General features: G+C 42.8%; 1 protein-coding gene across 17 annotated transcripts in view; it reads right to left on the reverse strand.

Annotated features, from left to right (window-relative positions):
* The window catches only part of PFKFB2 (6-phosphofructo-2-kinase/fructose-2,6-biphosphatase 2), a 334,000-nt gene that overhangs the window by 19,619 nt on the left and 294,863 nt on the right, over positions 1 to 19,518 (reverse strand). For 16 of the 17 annotated variants that reach the window (XR_007774534.1, XR_007774531.1, XR_007774529.1 and 13 more), the window contains 12 exons: positions 18,234 to 18,359; positions 16,699 to 16,795; positions 14,575 to 14,641; positions 14,367 to 14,441; positions 13,720 to 13,776; positions 12,002 to 12,126; positions 11,217 to 11,424; positions 7,129 to 7,275; positions 6,079 to 6,183; positions 5,360 to 5,489; positions 3,668 to 3,730; positions 2,966 to 3,039 (listed from right to left, as the gene is read on the reverse strand). Coding sequence is in view for 6 of the 17 variants with exons in the window: in XM_050954045.1 (XP_050810002.1) it covers positions 2,966 to 3,039; positions 3,668 to 3,730; positions 5,360 to 5,489; positions 6,079 to 6,183; positions 7,129 to 7,275; positions 11,217 to 11,424; positions 12,002 to 12,126; positions 13,720 to 13,776; positions 14,367 to 14,441; positions 14,575 to 14,641; positions 16,699 to 16,795; positions 18,234 to 18,359 (1,274 nt within the window). In the remaining 11 variants the exon portion in view is untranslated. The remainder of the gene's footprint in view (positions 1 to 2,965; positions 3,040 to 3,667; positions 3,731 to 5,359; positions 5,490 to 6,078; positions 6,184 to 7,128; positions 7,276 to 11,216; positions 11,425 to 12,001; positions 12,127 to 13,719; positions 13,777 to 14,366; positions 14,442 to 14,574; positions 14,642 to 16,698; positions 16,796 to 18,233; positions 18,360 to 19,518) is intronic. The other variant, XR_007774537.1, reaches the window with a different exon arrangement.

Genomic DNA, 19,518 nt, shown 5'->3' on the forward strand with positions numbered 1-19,518 from the left:
GTCATCTCATCGCCAATTTACAATGGCATGGCAGACGTTACAATAGGGATGGTAACTGTCTCTGCTAACTTGCAACGGCAAATGAATGCCGCTGTGTAGCACTGCAGTACCGCCTCTGTCAGCAGCATCCAGTACACATACGGTGACAGTGACAAAAGGCAAAACGGGCTCAATGGTTGCCATGCTATGGTGTCTGCCAGGGCAATCCAGGCAAAAAGGGTGCGAAATGATTGTCTGCCGTTGCTTTCACGGAGGAAGGAATGAGTGACGACGTTTACCCAGAATCACCCGCAACACTGTTTTTGCACCATCATGCATTGGGATCTCAACCCAGAATTCCAAGGGGCGGGGGAGACCGCGGGAACTATGGGATAGCTATGGAATAGCTACCCACAGTGCAACGCTCCAGAAATCGACATTAGCCTCGGTACATGGACGCACACCGCCGAATTATTGTGCTTTGTGTAGCCGCGTGCACTCGACTTTACACAATCTGTTTTACAAAACCGGTTTATGTAAAATCGGAATAATCCTGTAACGTAGACGTACCCTGAAATCAAAGTTCATGCCAAGATATTCCTGATGCCAGACACACTTTCCACTTGCCATAACCAGAAGCCTAATCCTGCTTCTGCTCTGCAGGCAGACCTCCTATTCAAACCAATTGAGGCCTAATGCAAAGCCCATGGAAGTCAATGGAAAAATTCCTCTGTGCAGAGGACCACCACAAACTGTATGCACCACTGAAGTCCTATTCTGAGAGTTCACAAGGTGCATAGGTCTTGTGCTAGCGCTCTGCATAGGGGTAAATTTAAACTTCTGGGTGGCTACAGAATCAGGCCCCCCAACTATCAAATTTCACCTGTCACCTTCTTCAAAGTTATCCATTTCTAACCATTCCCTTTACCTTAGACCCATTGCACACAGAACAGCTGAGATACTGCTTTTGTCCAGAAGCTGCTGTTAAAATGCACTTGTCACTGCACTGTAACAGCTTTATTTCCCTTATCTCTGTGGGTTCAAGGTTTTTTTAAACAGGATGCAGATAAAAAAATTATTGATAGTAAAATTTCCCCAAGCACTTGGATTTATTTTCAGACCTGCTGCATCTTGCCAGGAAAGCAAAGAATCAAATAGTAACAGCTCCTACTGTTTTCATGGAGGCAGTGCTTAGTATCACATAGGAACAAGGTGGCAGTGCTAGTGCAATTTGAGTACAAATTATAAAATACCAAAATTGAACTAGCCGCTGAAATTTTGCTGAATCTCCTCAGAGTGGCCATTTCAATGCAGGTGTTGCCTTTGCAAGACACCTTCAAAACTTTCTGCCCGTCTACAAATTCCAAATTTGTCAATCTATTATTCTCTTGTCATCCTGTAGTTCAATAATAAGACAATTTAGATGCCACAAAAAATTCAGCACGATTAGAAATAGGTATTAATGACAATCATCTTCACAGCACTTTACATACACTTTGCAAAGCACAGAGAGATAAAGGTCCAAGTTCTCAAAAGCGTGTCTAAATGTAATGGAATCTCTTGCAATATACACCAGTCTAACACAGCAGGGTTTGGCAGATGGCCTTTAACAATAAGTGCTGCCGTTTTTGAGTGCTCAACGTGAACACGCAGAGCCTGATTGTTAAAAGATGGCGAACACCTGGACCCTAGCAGTTGTAAATGATCAGCACCTCTGAACTACCAGGCCCTGTGTCAGCGTGTAAAGGTGGACACTCAATAACTGATGCAACCTCTGAAAACTTGGCCATAAGGCCTCAATTCAGCAGATAATTTAAGCGCATGTTTAAGTGCTTTGCTGGACAAGGGTAGGATGCTGAATGTGGGCCTTGCGGCGTGCTTACATAACCTGTGGAAGGGAGCTTCCCAGCCTAGGTCGACAGACTGGGATAGCGGGGCTCATGCTAGCACTCTAAAAATAGCTGTATAGACAGCACTTTGGAGCTATGGCTGAGGCTAGAGCTTGGGCTCTGAAGCCTAGGGAAGAGTTGGGGATAGCAGCAGAGTCCATTACACATTAACTGCTGTTCCAACATCTGCATTTCAGCAGAGGTGCAATCGCCCACACCAGGGCTGAATTTGGCTCTCACGTTGACACAATCTTCTGTTCCCTAACATACTGATGGCCAAGGTCGGTGTTCATATTCACCTTGTAGTCCTAGAGAGTCATTCCCCACTATGTGTGCCTAAATTTCCGTGTCAGAATGTCCTTATCTGCGTAGAATACGTAGATGTGTCTTTACTAAATTTAAGAGTATCAGTATGAAGAGACCAGGGTACAAAAGACCTTTCTAGTTGCCTCAGATAACTACATATATCTGGATCAACAGCAACAGAACAAATGCACTGATGGTGCCTTGAAGGTTTAGCTTTCCAGGGAGACCAGTTACAGCACTGACCTTGACCTTTCCACCACTTTTTAGATCTTGTGAACCAGAGTTAAAGCCAACCAAGAAGTTTATTTATGATTTTTGTCCAATGCTATTTATAACTTTAGAAATATGAGCGAGAGCTCACGTTAAAGAATTATAGAATGAGCACCTTAAAATGACAGATCATAGCAATAACAATGGGGAAATGCATCATTACACATCGGGATGATCACCCTAAAGCTTAAAAAGGCTGTATTGATAAACTTTGCATTCAGTTGTCCTAACAGGGTTATTGAAATAATTTTTAAAATAAACTCTCTACCATTCATGTTTGGAAACAACAAACTAAAGATCTGAAAAATTTAAACCTGCAATAGTTGTGCTCAAAGAAGTTAATTATCCTTATAGGGGCAATACTTCAAAAGCAGTTTTTGTGACGGCTGAAATGAATGGAAAATTTCTAGCAGGCACTCCATAGTGACTGTTCAGATTTGCAATATTATCTTTGATGCAGGCTCTAGTTGTGTAATTTGCCAATTCCGAATCAAGGGCAGGGATTTTCAGTAAAGACTTACAGTACTCCCAGAAGGCTTGTCTCGATGGGTATTCACTGCTTCAACATTCAAGGTAATTGTTTCCACTTTACACCCTTCACCAAATGAAAAGAGAAACTTCAAAAGAGGAACTAGATTTTCTTTTAAAATCAATTATTCTCAGTTAAATTACTGGCAACTGGACTCAGATGTTTGCAGAGACAATAAATAATTCAGTTTCTTTTTTTGTAAAGAACTTGTATATATACAGTACTTTAAATTTAATATTAATCACTGATTCTACGTGTGTGTGTGATATACAACATTGTAATTACTTTCTCTGTAGATTTTGCTGCAGAAGTGGAGCTAGTAAACAAGAGCAGCCTTCACACAAAGATACATGCTGTATGGATTACATTTATTGACATAAAAACTAGTTCAAGTTCAGTTCATTCCCAGGTACGAGTTAAAGTCTGGACTGGTCAATAAATATAATCCAGAGATAATGGGTCTCCTTTAGAAGAAACTGGTTGTTACTCATTTTTTATATTTTATATATATATATATTATATATATATAAAACGTTCTCTCTCATTTTGCCGCTGTGTTATTTTCTTTTAATTTTTATAATAAATATAGCACTTAAATGTTTAACAGGACATAATTTTGCATGTATATTTTGATATCAAATTGCCCAGCAAATTCACAAACATTCAGCTAAGTGAGAAAAAGGGAAATATTTACCGTAAGCAACTGGTGTGAGCTTGAATATGGTGTGAAGGGGGCACTTCAGATATGGCAACTCGTCTGAAACCAGACAAGGAGAAGTTAAACACAGCATGTACTGGGCACAGTTTGGAGCTATGCAGGAATTTTGTGGTTCCTCAGTTTGGCCTGGATCTTGCAAGGACTTACACACACGCTTAGCTTTAAGCACATGGGGTTCAAGAGGATGGCTCACTTGTTTAAAGTTAAAATGTGTGTGTAAGTCTTTGAAGGATCAGAGCCTTTGTTTTCTGAAAAGCTGATGTAGAAGGTAATCGCCTCATAATTTATTTTACATCCCCTTATCTCTCCTGGAGTCTACTGCTGCAGTCCTGAGGGATACCCTAGAATCAACTTTGTGCACTTCCCTCCTGCTTCAACTCTTCCCCTCCTTGAGCCACCAAGTCACAGGTCCAGTAATTCCATCTAAGGGCACATTACTGCTGCTACTCAGTCTGCCAGCAGAGTTCCTCCCACCACAAGTTCTGATCACACTGCCTTCGCAAGCATCAGTTCCTGCCTGCCAGCTTTGGGACCAAGAGACCAGGAGCTGAACCTAAGGGCTTAAATCCCAGCTCCACTGAAATCAATGGGAGTTTTACCACTGATTTCAGTGGGCCAGGATTCCTCCCAAGGTCCCTCCCACATGGCCAGCAACAGTCCCAATAGACAGGTTTTGTACTTAGATAGGGATTTTTTTTTGTTTTGTTCCTAACCTTCCACCCAGTGGAAGTAGCTTTCAATAGCAGATACAGACATCCCTGAAAATGGAGGCTTATAGCAAAATTCCTCAGAGACCCACCCAATTAGGGTATGTCTATACTCCAATGTCTACACTGTGCCAGCTGACGTGGGCTCACAGGGCTCGGGCTAAGGGGATGTTTCACCGCGGTGTGGACGTTTGGGCTTGGGCTGCAACGTCTACACTGCAGTTAAAGAGTCTCTTAGCCATAGCCCCGCGAGCCAGAGTCAGCTGGCACGGTCCAGTCGTGGGTGTCTAATTGCAGTGTAGACATAGCTTCTTGCAGCCACAGGTCTCTAAGGGTATCTGTCTGGTGGATCTTAAAGATCGTGGCAAACACTTCAGGAGTTTAAGAGTTCACTTCCGTGTCCTTGGACATAATTTCCCTTCTCTGTGCCATTTAGCCCCACTGCTGTCCAGAAATTGGCTGGGTGATGCTTTCTCTCTAAGTACTTACATGACCCTCATCACAGCTGTATCTGAGCACTTCACAATCATTAATGGATTTTATCCTCCTCGCACCCATCAGGTAAAGTGGTATCACCCCCCATTTCCAGATGGGAAACTGAAGCATGAAATTGATTAAGTGACTTGCCCAATGTCATAGAAGTATCTGTGGCAGAGACAGGAACTGAAACCCACATCTCTCAAGTCCCAATAACGGGGCCAATCCAGACTAACCTTCCTAAACTCACACACCTGAAGTGGCTGCATTTCAGTGGCACTGTAAGGAGAACTGTTGGTGAAGCACTTACAGATACTCTGGGCTAAAAGAGGCTTGAGAATTGTAAAGTACTATATTACCAAATTTTTTTTTCCAAAAAGTTCTGTTTTTTTTTAAATTAAATGAATAATGCAAGTCTCCCTTCTAGAAGCTCTGTTATGTAACTGGCAAACTCCAACCTAACACAGTGAATTTGCTTTCACACCTGCGCTCTTGTCAAGGAAGTAGGCCAACAGGCACCGCATAACAGCCTGGTGAGCAATAACCAGAACACTGCCCTGACGCTCCAGCTCCATAATCACAGCCTCCAAACGCTGGACCAAGTCTTGGTACGACTAGAAATCAAGGGAAAGATTCAACAGCATAAGGATGTTTAGGGGTTTCACAAGCATGGGGAGATGCCAGAACCAAGAGCAGGGCTTAAAATTGCTTCACATGAATCAAAACACAGGTTACAAATCTTAAAATATGGAAGATATAGAAGAACTGATAGCACTGGTGGGGGGAAGCAAGATATATTTTTGGATTGGTAACTGGCCCCTAAATTTGTGGAGATAGTCAGATTTTGAGCAACATTTTCAATAGATGTAAATAAAACTAAGTAATAAACTAAATTAAATAATCATGTCTATGGCTCACTCCCTGCAATGAACTCCACGCAGAAGGACCCTAATGTCTGCCCACAACCCCAAGGAACTAATACAATAACCCTCATACCACTTGATCATATCTGTAAAATGTATCACTTGCATGGCACCATAAAGGAAATAGTCACTGATCAGTAACCCACTGTATTACAGCTAAATTTGGGATACTACCATTAGGTCTATTGCCATTTCCCACATAAATCTAACTTCGTTTTAATTATTCCCTTCTTTCCTACCTACACATACTCAGCTACGTTATTATTTTAAACCTACTCACCTCTCCTCCAGGATAACGATAAAGATATTTCTCTTGATCCCTCAGAGCAAACTCATCTGGGTACTGAGTTTCAATCTCTTCATATGTCATCTCTTCACACACTCCCTGGTGGAAGAGGAGTTTGTTACGAGGGAATTCATTTCAATAGATTTAAGCACTGGGGGGGAAAGGACTGAACACAGAAGATTACATGCCTACGTGGTGAGTGTTTTACATTTCGTAACAGACAGGAATAATTCTAACACAGCACTTTACACCTGAGAACCATGGAGTGGGCTTGCAAACATTAATTCCTAAAGCCTCCCACCCCTCCTGAGAGGTAGGCAAGCATTAACATCCTCATTACACAGATGCTGGCAGGCAAGATCAGTTGGATGTACAGGAGACTCAACCTTTGCACTGTGGAAACTAGTTTCTTGAGAGAGGTTTTTTTGGCCTGTATTACGTGAGATATCAGACCAGGTGATCACAATGGTCCCTTCTGGCTTTGGAATCTATGAATACAACAGAAACAACCTCTGAAAAGGAGCAAAAGTCTCCCCCGCCCCCCAATAACTGCAATGTGTTTTCTAGTTTGAATTTTAAACCCAAACCTTTATGTTCTATGGCTGTGGTTTTGGTTTGTTGGTTTTTAAATCTGCAAATAATGAAAACAAATATTTATTTCCATGTTATTATCTTTACAGCGTATTTACATGAAAGAATTACAGTGGGAACCACTGAAAGTCCAGCATATGCCCGTTGTGCTGTAGCTGGTTGTTGCAAAGTACATGGGACCTTGAATATTGAGTTTTTAATGGTATGTGCTGTAAAGAGCATTGGGATACTTAGACAGGTAAAAATCCATCGGCATTTTCAATTTTACACCAACCAGTCCCATAGCTCAGAGGTGAGGGGTGCAATATAAGCACATAGTGTTGTGAAGCGTAATTAATGCTCAGAAAATGTTTAGATGGGAGGGGAAAGACTTTATTTCATGTTCACTGTTCTTATTTACAAGCCCCCAGAAGTTCAGTGTATAGCTTTGGATCATTTCCCCACTGTACTCACAGCATCGAGCTCATTCAGAATCTTCCACTGCTCGTAGGGGACCCCTAAGAACTCAGCTGTCTGGATGGTCCTCTTCAGCTGGCTCGTCCAAACCTTCAAATCCACAATCTCCTGCTCAGCAATGAATTTTTTAAGGGCTTGCGCGAACTGGAGAAATTGAAGCAAGTTGGGAGATGAGAAAAGTAACCATTGCGAATTCACTCTTCATTATGAAAGAACATGCTAAATAAACTTCTCATCAGACTGGCATTAACTGATGCCATCCAGAGCCAATTTCTGCCACTCTGGGTCTAGAGTTAATATGTTCACAGTTGTGAACTGTATAAATGTCAAACATGCCTTGAATACATGTTAGCAATAAGTTACCATAGCTCCCTCTCAGGCCCCTTTTAATCCGGAAGCTAAACACAGCAACTAGGATTACAAGTAATCACTGCATGCGGGCTCCCAGCTTTAGCTTCCTCTCAGGACTAAAGACAATGGGAATCAATCTGCACATCCAAATGTATAGGACATCTTGTCTGGAAAGCATCAGTTAACCTAGAGCTGAAATACACTTTCCTCAGGAAAGGAAAGCTCCAATGCTTGTTAAGGAGTCTTCCAGCTATTGTTAGATTATCAAACCAAAGACTCCCATAATTTACTTGTGGACGAGACTTCCATCTCTCTTGGTCTAGCTAAAGAGATCCCCTACCAGATGACAGACAAGAATTTCTTGTTTTCCTGTGCAGAGTACTCTGCTGCTTCCTATAAAGAACCAGAGCTGTTTGGAGAAAGAGTTATATCAGTTAAGAATGTTTGCTAGGTGACCTATAGAAATATGAATAACATATATAGGTCAAGCTTCCTGATACCCCAAGAAATACAAACCAACAATTTTTATCCCAAATTAGAAACTGCACATTTATCTGCTTTATGAATTAAAGGTACCATCTCTCTAGATCTGATTACCCTGTCTGTCTTTTCAAAATAATGTTTCTTGTTCCACTACAAGCCCTGAAAGACGTGAAATAAAAGGTATTCGATATAATCAAAGAATGTATGGACTAAGTCCACTAAATTTACATGAGCTGTAAAGAGATTTTGTTTGCTTCCTTTCTAAAGAATTGCTGCATTAAGTGGTATGAACTGTAGGACACTAAAAGGAAAAACAACACTGAAAGATAAATGCAGTGTTGCTGGTCCAAGGATATTAGAGAGACAAGGTGAGTGAGGGAATATTTTTTATTGGAACAACTTCTGTTGGTGAGAGAGACAAGCCTGTGAGCTACAGGCCAGGACCTGAAGAAGAGCTCTGAGTAAGCTCAAAGCTTGTCTCTCTCATCAACTGAAGTTGGTCCAATAAGAGATATTACTTCACCCACCTTGTCTCACTGAAAGATATAAGCAGCTAACGAAGGCATAACTTTGAAACTGAGCAGAGATGCCAATTCGCAGTATAGATAATGCAGAAAAAAAAAACAGATAAAAAAGTATTTGAAATGAATGAAACCTTGAAGTCTTCTAGGAATTGAAGAAATTTGTTATACGCCAGCACCATCTACTGGATATCAATGGAAACAATGGAGCCGAATGGCTTTCAGCTCTCGTTCAAGCGGTCAATAAAAACTGCAGCGTTTCTCAAATGTGGCCACCAGAGGCTTTTCTTACAGCCACAGCCTCCTGGGCAGTGACTGGGGGGGTGCCAGGGGAGGGAACCAGCAGGGCATGGGCCTTGCCCCCCTGAGGATCCACAAACACCAGAGGAGCAGGCAGCCAGTGAGTTTCCCATCTTCCTGGGAGCAGTGAGTCTCAAATTTCAGGCCTCAGCCCTGGAGTGGTGGGTAGCAGACTCCAGTCGTGGGGCTTTGAGCTCTGGCCCTGGACCCCAGCCACAGGTGCAAACCCTCAGCTCACCCTCATCCACCGTGCATCTTGGGTTGCCAACTTTCTAGTCGCACAAAACCGAACACCCTAGTCTTGCCCTTCCCTGAGGCCCCGCCTCCACTCACTATATTCCCTTTCCCTCAGTGGCTCGCTCTGACCAGGGCCAGCTCCAGGCCCCAGCGCGCCAAGTGCGTGCTTGAGGCGGCACGCCGCGGGGGGCACTCTGCCAGTTGCCGGGAGGGCAGCAGGCGGCTCCAGTGGACCGCCTGCAGAAACGCCCGCGGCAGGTCCACCGGAGCCGCGGGACCGGCTGGCCGCCTGCAGAAACGCCCGCGGCAGGTCCACCGGAGCCGCGGGACCGGCTGACCGCCCGCAGAAACGCCTGCGGGAGGTCCACCGGAGCCGCGGGACCAGCAAGCGGTAGAGTGCCCCCCACGGCGCGCCGCCGTGCTTGGGGTGGGGAAATGGCTAGAGCCGGCCCTGGCTCTGACCCATCCTCACTCTTTTTCACTGAGCTGGGACAGGAGGTTAGGGGTGTGGGAGGGGGTGAGGGCTCTAACTGGGGGATGCAGGCTCCAAGGTGGAGCCAGAAATGAGCAATTCAGAGCGCAGGAGGGGGCTGCAGGTTGAAGCAGGGAATTGGAATGTGGGAGGGGGTGAGGGTTCTGGGCTGGGGGACTCTCTTTCTTGACAACTCCTTTGGGGTTGACTCTTTTCCCAGGGCTAGCATCCCAAGGCTTACTGTCCAGTTCCCTCTCGCCCCCCGTTTCCTCCTCCCTACTTCTCTGCTTCCAACAAGTGACTGCAGGCTCTCCCCTACAAATACAAATTTCCTTTCTTTAGATTCCCTACCCAGCTTCTCCTCCAATGAGGTTTCATCAGCCATTAGGCCTCATCAGTCCCTGGCTCTCCTCCAGGTGTAGCCTATAAGGTTAATTGGCCTATTTTACCTGTTCAGACATTGTGAGGGGTGGACAGCCTGTCACACTGCTAAGTAACCAAACTGTGGCTTTTAACTAAGTAATGCTATATATGTGTTTCTCCTTTGTAAATCCAAGCACATTGCCCTCAGAACTTCAAAAAAAGAAATGTAAGCAATTGCTTTTGATGTTTCAAACTAGATCCTATCAAACCAAACACAAGAAATAGCAAGGACCAAATTCATAAGAGAGAGTACCATAAGGCAGGGGCAGTCTTATTACTTGAGAGAATTACCTGAAGGGTGATAAATGCATTAGAGATACTAAAGAACTTAAAACTGGTGACAATCAGTAAATGTAATAAGATTTAGGGTGATTTGTTTTGTTCCTCGGAATAGTTGCTGGATCCCAACAACTAGTTGCTGGGTCTGTGTTACTCACACAGAAGACTGCATGTGTATTTTGCATTCAGCATAAGCCTAGAAGATTTGTCGTATCTGCACTTGAACCCTGCGAGGGCCGCAGTCAGGCAGCCTTCGGTGGCGCTCCTGCAGGAAGTCTGCCAGTCCCATGAATTCGGCGGCAAGCCGTGGGACTGGCGGACCTCTCGCAGGCAAGCCACTGAAGGCTGCCTGACTGCTGTGCTTGGGGTGGCAAAAAAGCTAGAGCCACCCCTGACTTGATCAATCAATTGTTGTTTATATACGAATGAGGTTCTAGGTGAATTAATAAACTGCTGATTGGTTAAGAATAACAAAATGTCCTGATCTCAGAAATACTGTCTAAGATAAAAGTAGACCGGCAAAGAACCTAGTATTAAAATTAGTAAACTAGCATTCCCTGGATTCATTAAAGAGGAGTTATCCGGATTAAACTGCATCCCAATGTTGGCAGTAACATTTCTCATATTGGCAAATCTAGTCTATTACATGTCAGCTTTACAGTCTAACTGGCAGCTTGGCAAAACCATAAAAACGTATGCCCATTCTTGTTTGTGCAGTAAAGAATGAATCCTTTGCAGGATGAACACCCCTCATTGGCCAGGAGCATTGCTTCATGGGGGCAGGGAGAGAGACGACTGAAGATGCATGTGGGGACTTCAACTCCAGGCCAAAGAGAAATCACACACCCCTGACAGTCAGATGCAGGCCAATTTCTCGTCTGGCATAAATGAGCAAAACTCTGTTGAAGTCCATGGAACTGAGCCCATTTACACCAGCAGACAATCTGACCTAAATCCAGGTCCCTATTATACTGACACACTTTAAAAGGATGTCAATCCTGACATTGTCAAGAACATACCTGCTTCCCACGTGGCGACAGGCCAGAATCCCCACCAATCTTGCCAACAAGATTAAACTCACTCTCGCCATGCCGGCAAAGGTAGATGGTGCGCGGCTGGACATGAATGTTCATTAGGTAATAGACGATTTTACTCTGGATGTAATCCCGGACACGGTTTACCAGGAACCGCTGTCCCACATTGATCACTTTAATGAAGGAAAGATCTCTAGGGTCAACACAAAACAAGGACACTCGTCAGCATCTTTAAAGCAAAATATGTGTGTATTCTTGTAATACTAATACTGCTACTACCGCTTGGCATTGAGGTGCCTTAGAAAACGCTTAGAGATAAAAGACAGACTACTACAATATATCAGAGGGGTAGCCGTGTTAGTCTGGATCTGTAAAAGCAGCAAAGAGTTCTGTGGCACCTTAAAGACTAACAGACGTATTGAAGCATGAGCTTTCGTGGGTGAATACCCACTTTGTCAGATGCATCCGACGAAGTGGGTATTCGCCCACGAAAGCTCATGCTCCAATACGTCTATTACATTGTAATGTAATTTTCTATTTAAACATTCCCATTTTATACACTAGAGAGAAATCCTTGCAAATCATGTTGGACATAATCCTGCACACTTCACACAAGCAAATCTCCCATATTGCAAAGTCAATGAGAGTTTCACCAGTATAGGGACTGCAGCATGTGAGGTTAGGGAACAAAACTGGCAAAAGAAAGCAGCCCATGTGTCTGAATCCACAGCATATCCAGTATGCAACATGCTCCTAATCTTGCCTCTTACTGGTCATAATTATCTGGATCAAGGGGCTGATATGTGACTTTATAGCACTCTATCCTCTTCAGGAAATCATCCATCACACACTCTCGATTTCTCTCTGGGTAGTCAGGGCTGGAGACCTTCACTTCCTGAACAAGAGAGAGAGATTTTAGAAAAGTTAAGCAAACTTTCTATAAATCAGAATAAGTGACATTATTCTTCAATTTTCAAACAAACAAACAAGCAAACACTGTTTACTTTTCCCCTTCCCATCTGCCCTGTGACGAACCTGCTCCTGGAGAGGACACAAAGAACACTTCCAAATGTCACAGGGTGGCATTTGGTCAGGGGACAGAGACAGATGGCTTGACTTTTGCCTCTCCACACAAACCACTTACTGAAGATCTTCCCATGAAAATAAAATCAAGCTCTGAGATAAAATGCTTCATGGTTTTACTTTGGTTTCCAAGTTCCCATATAAATAACCCATCTGTCTTGGTTGCCACGCATCTGCAAATATTAACCACTTATTTCAGAATTGAAACATCAGAACAAGGCTATCAGAACTGCATACAGTATTGCAAAGGGCACCCCACCCCAGGCAGTTTACACAGGGATAGCACTGCACCAGAATAAGAACTGCAGAGTTAGACTTATTAGAAGCAGTTCAGTTTCAATCTCTTTCTGCCTGGTGAGATAACAAAGCCCAGTTTTTCTGATCCTGGCATAAGCTGCACTAAAGCAGGGTAAGAGAATATTGGATGAGTTTAACCAAGGATGCCATTCGTGATTGCAGAAAGGAAAATCAGAATGAAAGTTAGAATTCAGTCTTTGAGCCAGACTCTGATCTCTCTTAGGACAGCATAAATCCAGAGTGACTCATCTTACTCCGATTGGGTTATTCTGAATTTACATCAATCTCTTTCCGCCTGGTGAGATAACAAAGCCCAGTTTTTCTGATCCTGGCATAAGCTGCACTAAAGCAGGGTAAGAGAATATTGGATGAGTTTAACCAAGGATGCCATTCGTGATTGCAGAAAGGAAAATCAGAATGAAAGTTAGAATTCAGTCTTTGAGCCAGACTCTGATCTCTCTTAGGACAGCATAAATCCAGAGTGACTCATCTTACTCCGACTGGGTTATTCTGAATTTACATGGGTGTAACAGAGATTAACACCAGGTCTAAACAGACACCTCAGTGTAGAACACTCAGGGTATGGCTACACTTGCACTTCAAAGTGCTGCCGCGGCAGCGCTTTGAAGTTTTGTGTATGGTCGCAGCGCCAGCGCTGGGAGAGAGCTCTCCCAGCGCTGCACTTACACCACATCCTCTACAGGTGTAGCTTGCAGCGCTGGGAGCCGCGCTCTCAGCGCTGTGGCACTGATTACACTGAGGCTTTACAGCGCTGTATCTTGCAGCGCTCAGGGAGTGTTTTTTTCACACCCCTGAGGGCGAAAGTTGCAGCGCTGTAAAGTGCCAGTGTAGCCATGGCCTCAGTACGACTTCACAGAATCACCTGCCCACAGGCAGGTACAACAGAATGAGAGAGAGTAAAAGCCTTTAAATCCAGAATCCCCTGAGTTCTGTGGATTAGGTTTAACTTTACTGTAGGGCTCTCTAATAATAATGAATCTCAGCTGTTACTGTGAGCCACTATCATAGTCTGTGACCTTCCCTGACAAACATCAAGTCTTCTAGAGAAGGCTGCTACAGACCGCACCTATGAACATTCAGCACCCACCAGGATATTGGCAGCAATGACTTCTGGATCATCACAGACAGACTCCACAAAAAACACCTAGAGAGGAGACAATGAAGCATGTTTAGTAGAATTAAGAGCCTCTAGAATAATGTAAATAGGCCATATTAATTCCCAGTATAGCAACAAATGAAGTCAGCAGAGTTACCCCAGGGATAGATTTAGCTAGATATGCTTTGTGAGAAACTAACCTTGCCCCTCACAGTGGGTTCCTATTATCTGTCTATTTAGGAATGTGTGCCACACTCATCCTCGTGATCTCTGGGCTCCAGAGAGATAAGGGCTGCTGAGGGCAGAATATTTTTTTGGGGATATCCCAACAGCCAATTCACTAAAACAAGGTACTTCCCAAATCAGACATATGCATGGAAGGGTGCTGATTCTCCCCTACCATGCACCTTAAATATTCACTGACACCGGAGCAAGTGGATAAAAAACAACACCAGAACGGCATTTCAAACCAGCTTTGGAGAGGTGGACATGATGACACAAACCCTGAAACTACAACGGTACTGTACAAAGATAAGGGCCCAAATCTGCCATCCAATGCACTGACGCTAATGGCAATGGGACACACCCAAAGGAGGCATTCACTCCTACAGTCCTTATTCCAGATCAATGAAAGTCACCTTATAAGCATTCTCCTTAGCAAAATTTAAGATCAAGTCCCTCCTCTCTCGAGTCGTGTTGGTTGCATCGAACACCTAACAGAAAAAAAAAAATCCCAACAACATTAGCTATGTTTTTTAAAGCTGCCAGAAGAGTTTGGATGAATATCTCAGGCTTTGATTTAATACTCTCTTGATTTAAACTCAGTATAATGAAGTGTTATCTTACAGCTATCTGCCCGCCATCCTCTGTGACATAAGCTTTCACATCTTCCAGAGCCACCAAGGCACACTGTCTGTAAGGAGAGAAATTGGTAGCATTGCAGACAGTGCAAAGTGTTCAGATTCCAAGCCTCATGAATCACAACTCCAAAGCTTACAGTGGGATAAGTTACAGAGCCAACTATGTTTAAATCCCTTTTGCACCTCCATGCCTCTGTTCTGAGCACTCTGTCTTTCCAGCTCAGGAGTCTGTTGCCATCTCTCCTTAAAGGAACAAATGGGTCTCTGTGGAGTCATAGTCTTTGGGGACAGATGCACTGCCCACCAGGGAAGATAGATTCTGGGAGCCGAAGCTGAATCTAGGTCTCCTAACTGGTCACTAAATGGGACAATAAGGACTTTTTAATCCATCTGCTTTTTATTTGCTTTACATACCTCTCTTATCATCTGAGTTTTGACCCTTGGGCCCCATTCTGCATCCCTGGAAGTAAATGTCCAGATTCCCTCTGACTTCAATAGGAGCAGGTTTAGCCCCTTTATTAGATTTATTGTTTTAGTATCATTTGACATCTCTCCCCAAGACGTCTCGTCATTAAACAGCCACTACTGTATGCCTGGGGGGTAATTCTTCCCTCCACCCCATGAAAGTCAATGGGAGTTTTGCCATGGACTCCATCAGAGCAAGGATTTCACCCTTGGCAATCATCTGTAAGGATAAACTTTCCTTAAGAGAACATATCTATGCTCCAGTCAAGGGGGTGAGAGAGCACAGCAGCTTGTAAACATGCCTGAACAAGGACCAAAGGGCACTTTCTTGGAGGGATAGTTATATCTCTGCCAACTTGCTAAAGAGGATCTGAATTTTGTTACCTACTCATGAACAGGAGGCCTCATGCCCACCCTGAAGACCCAGCTTCTACGGCAGCTGTTTTAATGGCGTGCACAGGATACTCTTCAAAGCACGCAGATATGTGTGTCCCCCAGCCCTGATATGTGAGTTTTATGGAACAAGCCTGCTTGTCACCTTGAATTCATACTACAGTGCTGGTGTCCTGCTGTGTGCAAATGTCTATAAGAAAAGTGATCTGGAGTCTGAAGCTGGCAACTGTTTATTCTGGTGGAGAAGTGCAAAAACAAAGCAGAACCCTGGAACGGCATGACTTTTAGACTGACCTAGAGGTAACCTGAGTTTAGAAGCAAATTCCAGAGCAATGCAGAATTCAGAAAAATTATCAGCCACTAAACTTAGATCTCAATAGCTACAGAAAAAACATAATCCTGCTGCTATTATAATCAATGGGGGTTTTGCCACAAATACTCGTGGGAGGATGAAGCCCTAAATATTTTACCCTATTGGAAGGTATAGAGAAATACACAGAGATTGTAGGGGCTATAAAATGGTATAGTCAAGCATACAAAAGTCCAAATTACTAGAGAGTTTAACAACATCTCTCTCTTTTGTAAGAGCCACAAGCAAGTTCACATGCTTGGAAATCTCTCCCTGCACTGTCTGCAAAATTAAATTACCGGGTAGAGTTAGTTTACTTTCTCCCTATATAATTCCAGGTATTCATTTAAAGATGTTCTTGGAGTTTCTAGTACCCCAAAACCTGTATAGTGACAGCAGTATCATCAACTGGGCAAGGATCAACTACCTTTTTTTCCTCCTTCTCAAAGTGCCAGCAACCAGGAGAATGGAGGTGGGAATATGAGGATTTAATGAAAAAAATATATATTTTTGAAGAGCACTAGTCTACACAAAATTCAATTCTGCCCCCAATGCAGTTTTTAAAATTTGTAAAATAATCTGGAATTTCCTCAGGTAGAACAAATTATTAATCCACTCCACAAAACATGCACTGCAGGCCCAAATCTGCCATCTTTACACACACAGTTTAACACCTTACTCTGTGAGTAGTCTCTGTTGAAATCAATGGGAGGTCTGATGCAATAAAGTCCTCCTCAACCTAAAGAATGGTGGCAGAATTTAACCCCATATTTGTCTATTGATATTAAATGTCACTTCCTACAATCAGAGGCATAGTCTAAACCCAGCTGCACAGACTTTAGAATGACATGAACTTTTTCCTCTACCATTCAAGTTGGGTTGCACCCTCTGACACAGACTTACTTCCGAATCTTCATAGCTTCTTTGTTATCATGCCTGAAAAAATCATAGGACTTGTACGACTGCACTGCTTCACGACGATATACTCCTAGATTAAACACTTCACAAAAAACAAAGACGTGTGATTTGCAGCATTTCACAAATATGTGTTACCTGGCTGTGAACCAAGGGGAGAATCACATCCTTATCTTGATTACAGTAATTTATGAGCTATCTCTCCAACTAAAATCTTCCAGCAATTTTACTTCAAATTAACTTTTGCAAACATCACGAGAATTCCTTATGACTGAAATCTGAAACACAAACTGCACCATAGAATTTCAGAATCCCTGATTTTCCGTGTGTACCTTTTCCCAGATCTCCTCAAGTTAATCCACATTTTTATAACTATCCTCCTAGTTATCCCTATGCCCATTAAGCAGGATTATATGCACTCACTGAAAGGAGAAGAGGCCCAAATCAAGCAGAAGGGGCTTTATAATATCTCATGCACTTTGCTAAAGAAGAATTTAGTTCTCAGAAAACATAAGAACATAAGAATGGTTGTACTGGGTCAGACCAAAGGTCCATCTAGCCCAGTATCCTGTCTACCGACAGTGGCCAATGTCAGGTGCCCAGGGAGTGAACCTAACAGATAATGATCAAGTGATCTCTCTCCTGCCATCCATCTCCACCCTCTGACAAACAGAGGCTAGGGAAACCATTCCTTACCCATCCTAGGTAACAGACATTAATGGACTTAACCTCCATGAATTTATCTAGCTCTCTTTTAGACACTGTTATAGTCCTAGCCTTCACAACCTCGTCAGAAAAGGAGCTCCACAGGTTGACTGTGCGCTGTGTGAAGAAGAACTTCCTTTTATTTGTTTTAAACCTGCTGCCCATTAATTTCATTTGGTGGCCCCTAATTCTTATATTATGGGAACAAGTAAATAACTTTTCTTTATTCACTTTCTCCACATGACTCATGATTTTATAAACATCTATCATATCCCTCCTTAGTCTCCTTTTTTCCAAGCTGAAAAGACACCAAATTTGGCAGCCCTGGAAACCAAAGGCCTCTGTCTGACTGAAATTCACCCCTGTGCAGAGGGCCAGCACAATGGTCTATGAAGCACTTAAGACCTCCTTTGAGGACTTAAGTAATGCACAGATTTTGTGCTGGCCCTCTGCGCAGGGATGATGCTCCCTCTCTAAGCACACAATACATACGGCTTGAGTAACACTAGTTAAGCTTCCCTGACATACTGACCCTTGCCAACCTGCCTGTAGAAACCACCTCTAAGGGTTCAAGTGGAATTCAGTTGCTATGGATAACTGAATCTTAGGGCTCTTTGCTGGCACTGCCAATAAGGTTTTATGCTGTAGACGCTTGTTCACCGGGGACAACACTGAAGCTAGCACCCCATAAAGTAGCTACCAAGTTATGACAACTTTCAGTGAGTATAAACCTGGGCTGGATTAAAACAAATGTCTCATTGCCAGCTCCATGACCCATCCATCACTTTAAGCTACCATGTACAAAAATCCGTACAGACCTTTCGTAGGCACACCAATCCAGTTGAGATAGCGTGTTAATTTCTTGGACATATAAGTCTTGCCCCGGGCAGGAAGGCCAATCATTACAATCAAAGTAGGGGAGTTGGTCATATAGGAAGCCCATGCTGCAAAGAGGAGGCAAAATCATTAAACTAATTAAAACAGTTTAGAATAAAAACCAAGTCAGAAGCCAAATTCATCTCTGGCATAATTCACTGCCTCTGCCCATCTACCAGCCACACAAAAGGTTACTTACTGTACGAAACACAATGGTGATTCATTATCATGCTCTTCCATCCAATTAAACATTAATAGCAATCTCTGGACAACAGCATGTCTCTCTCGGGGGTTAGCTAATGAAGCAGGTTAACGACTGATCAGCCACCGGGAACAGGGATAATAACGTGTGACTAATGTGTCAGCCAAAATACGTCAGCCAGAGTTAAATATATTTAACTATTAAGCAGTAACTGTCAAGGACATAGGAAAAAATTCTTTAATGAAAGAGATCATATTTCTCTACTGACAGCAGACAGGAATCTAATTTCCTTCCTTAACATACTCAATAAATGATCTGAGAAACTAAATTAGTAATGTTTAGCCTGTTGCTGAGAAGTAGGATTTTTTTTTTACCATTATTGGTTTTGCATAAAATTTCTTGTTTCTTTAAAAAAAAAAAAAAGTTACATAATTTCCCAAAAGCAACAGATTAACTAATCCACTAATTAAGTAAAACTGAGTTTTATAAAACTACTGTATATGAAAGACACTGATTATAGACAGGGCTATGGGAGTATGTGTTGCCATAATTAAACTGATCAAAGCAAGTGAATATAAACTGAATGGAACATGGAATGGACAAAATGTTTATATGGCCAGTTGAGATGGTTTCGCCACACAAGATAAAATGCAAATCTAACTGGAATACTGACAGGGCTTTGTCAGCTGTAAATCTAATCAGTTGCAAAGATTTTGTTAAAGGTATATCTGTGCACTACACGTACCCCCAAACCACCATGCCAATTTTTTTTATAGTTTTATAGCCATACTTGTCTATTATTAGAACTGTTCTCTCACATGTTGCAGTGCACAAAACCCCACACAAACAATAGGTAAACTGACTTTGGAGAAGCCATCTGTACCAAGTGCTATCAAATGCACAAAGTAAACAAATGGGAAAAAAATAAATATTTTTCCCCACAGTCTCTTCCAGTCATAGTCATTTTAAGGATTATTTGCAACAATTGTAGGTAAAACATTGTTAAACCCAAGCATAACTTTTAA

Source organism: Gopherus flavomarginatus, chromosome 5 (assembly GCF_025201925.1).
Source record: "Gopherus flavomarginatus isolate rGopFla2 chromosome 5, rGopFla2.mat.asm, whole genome shotgun sequence".
NCBI lineage: Eukaryota > Metazoa > Chordata > Testudines > Testudinidae > Gopherus > Gopherus flavomarginatus.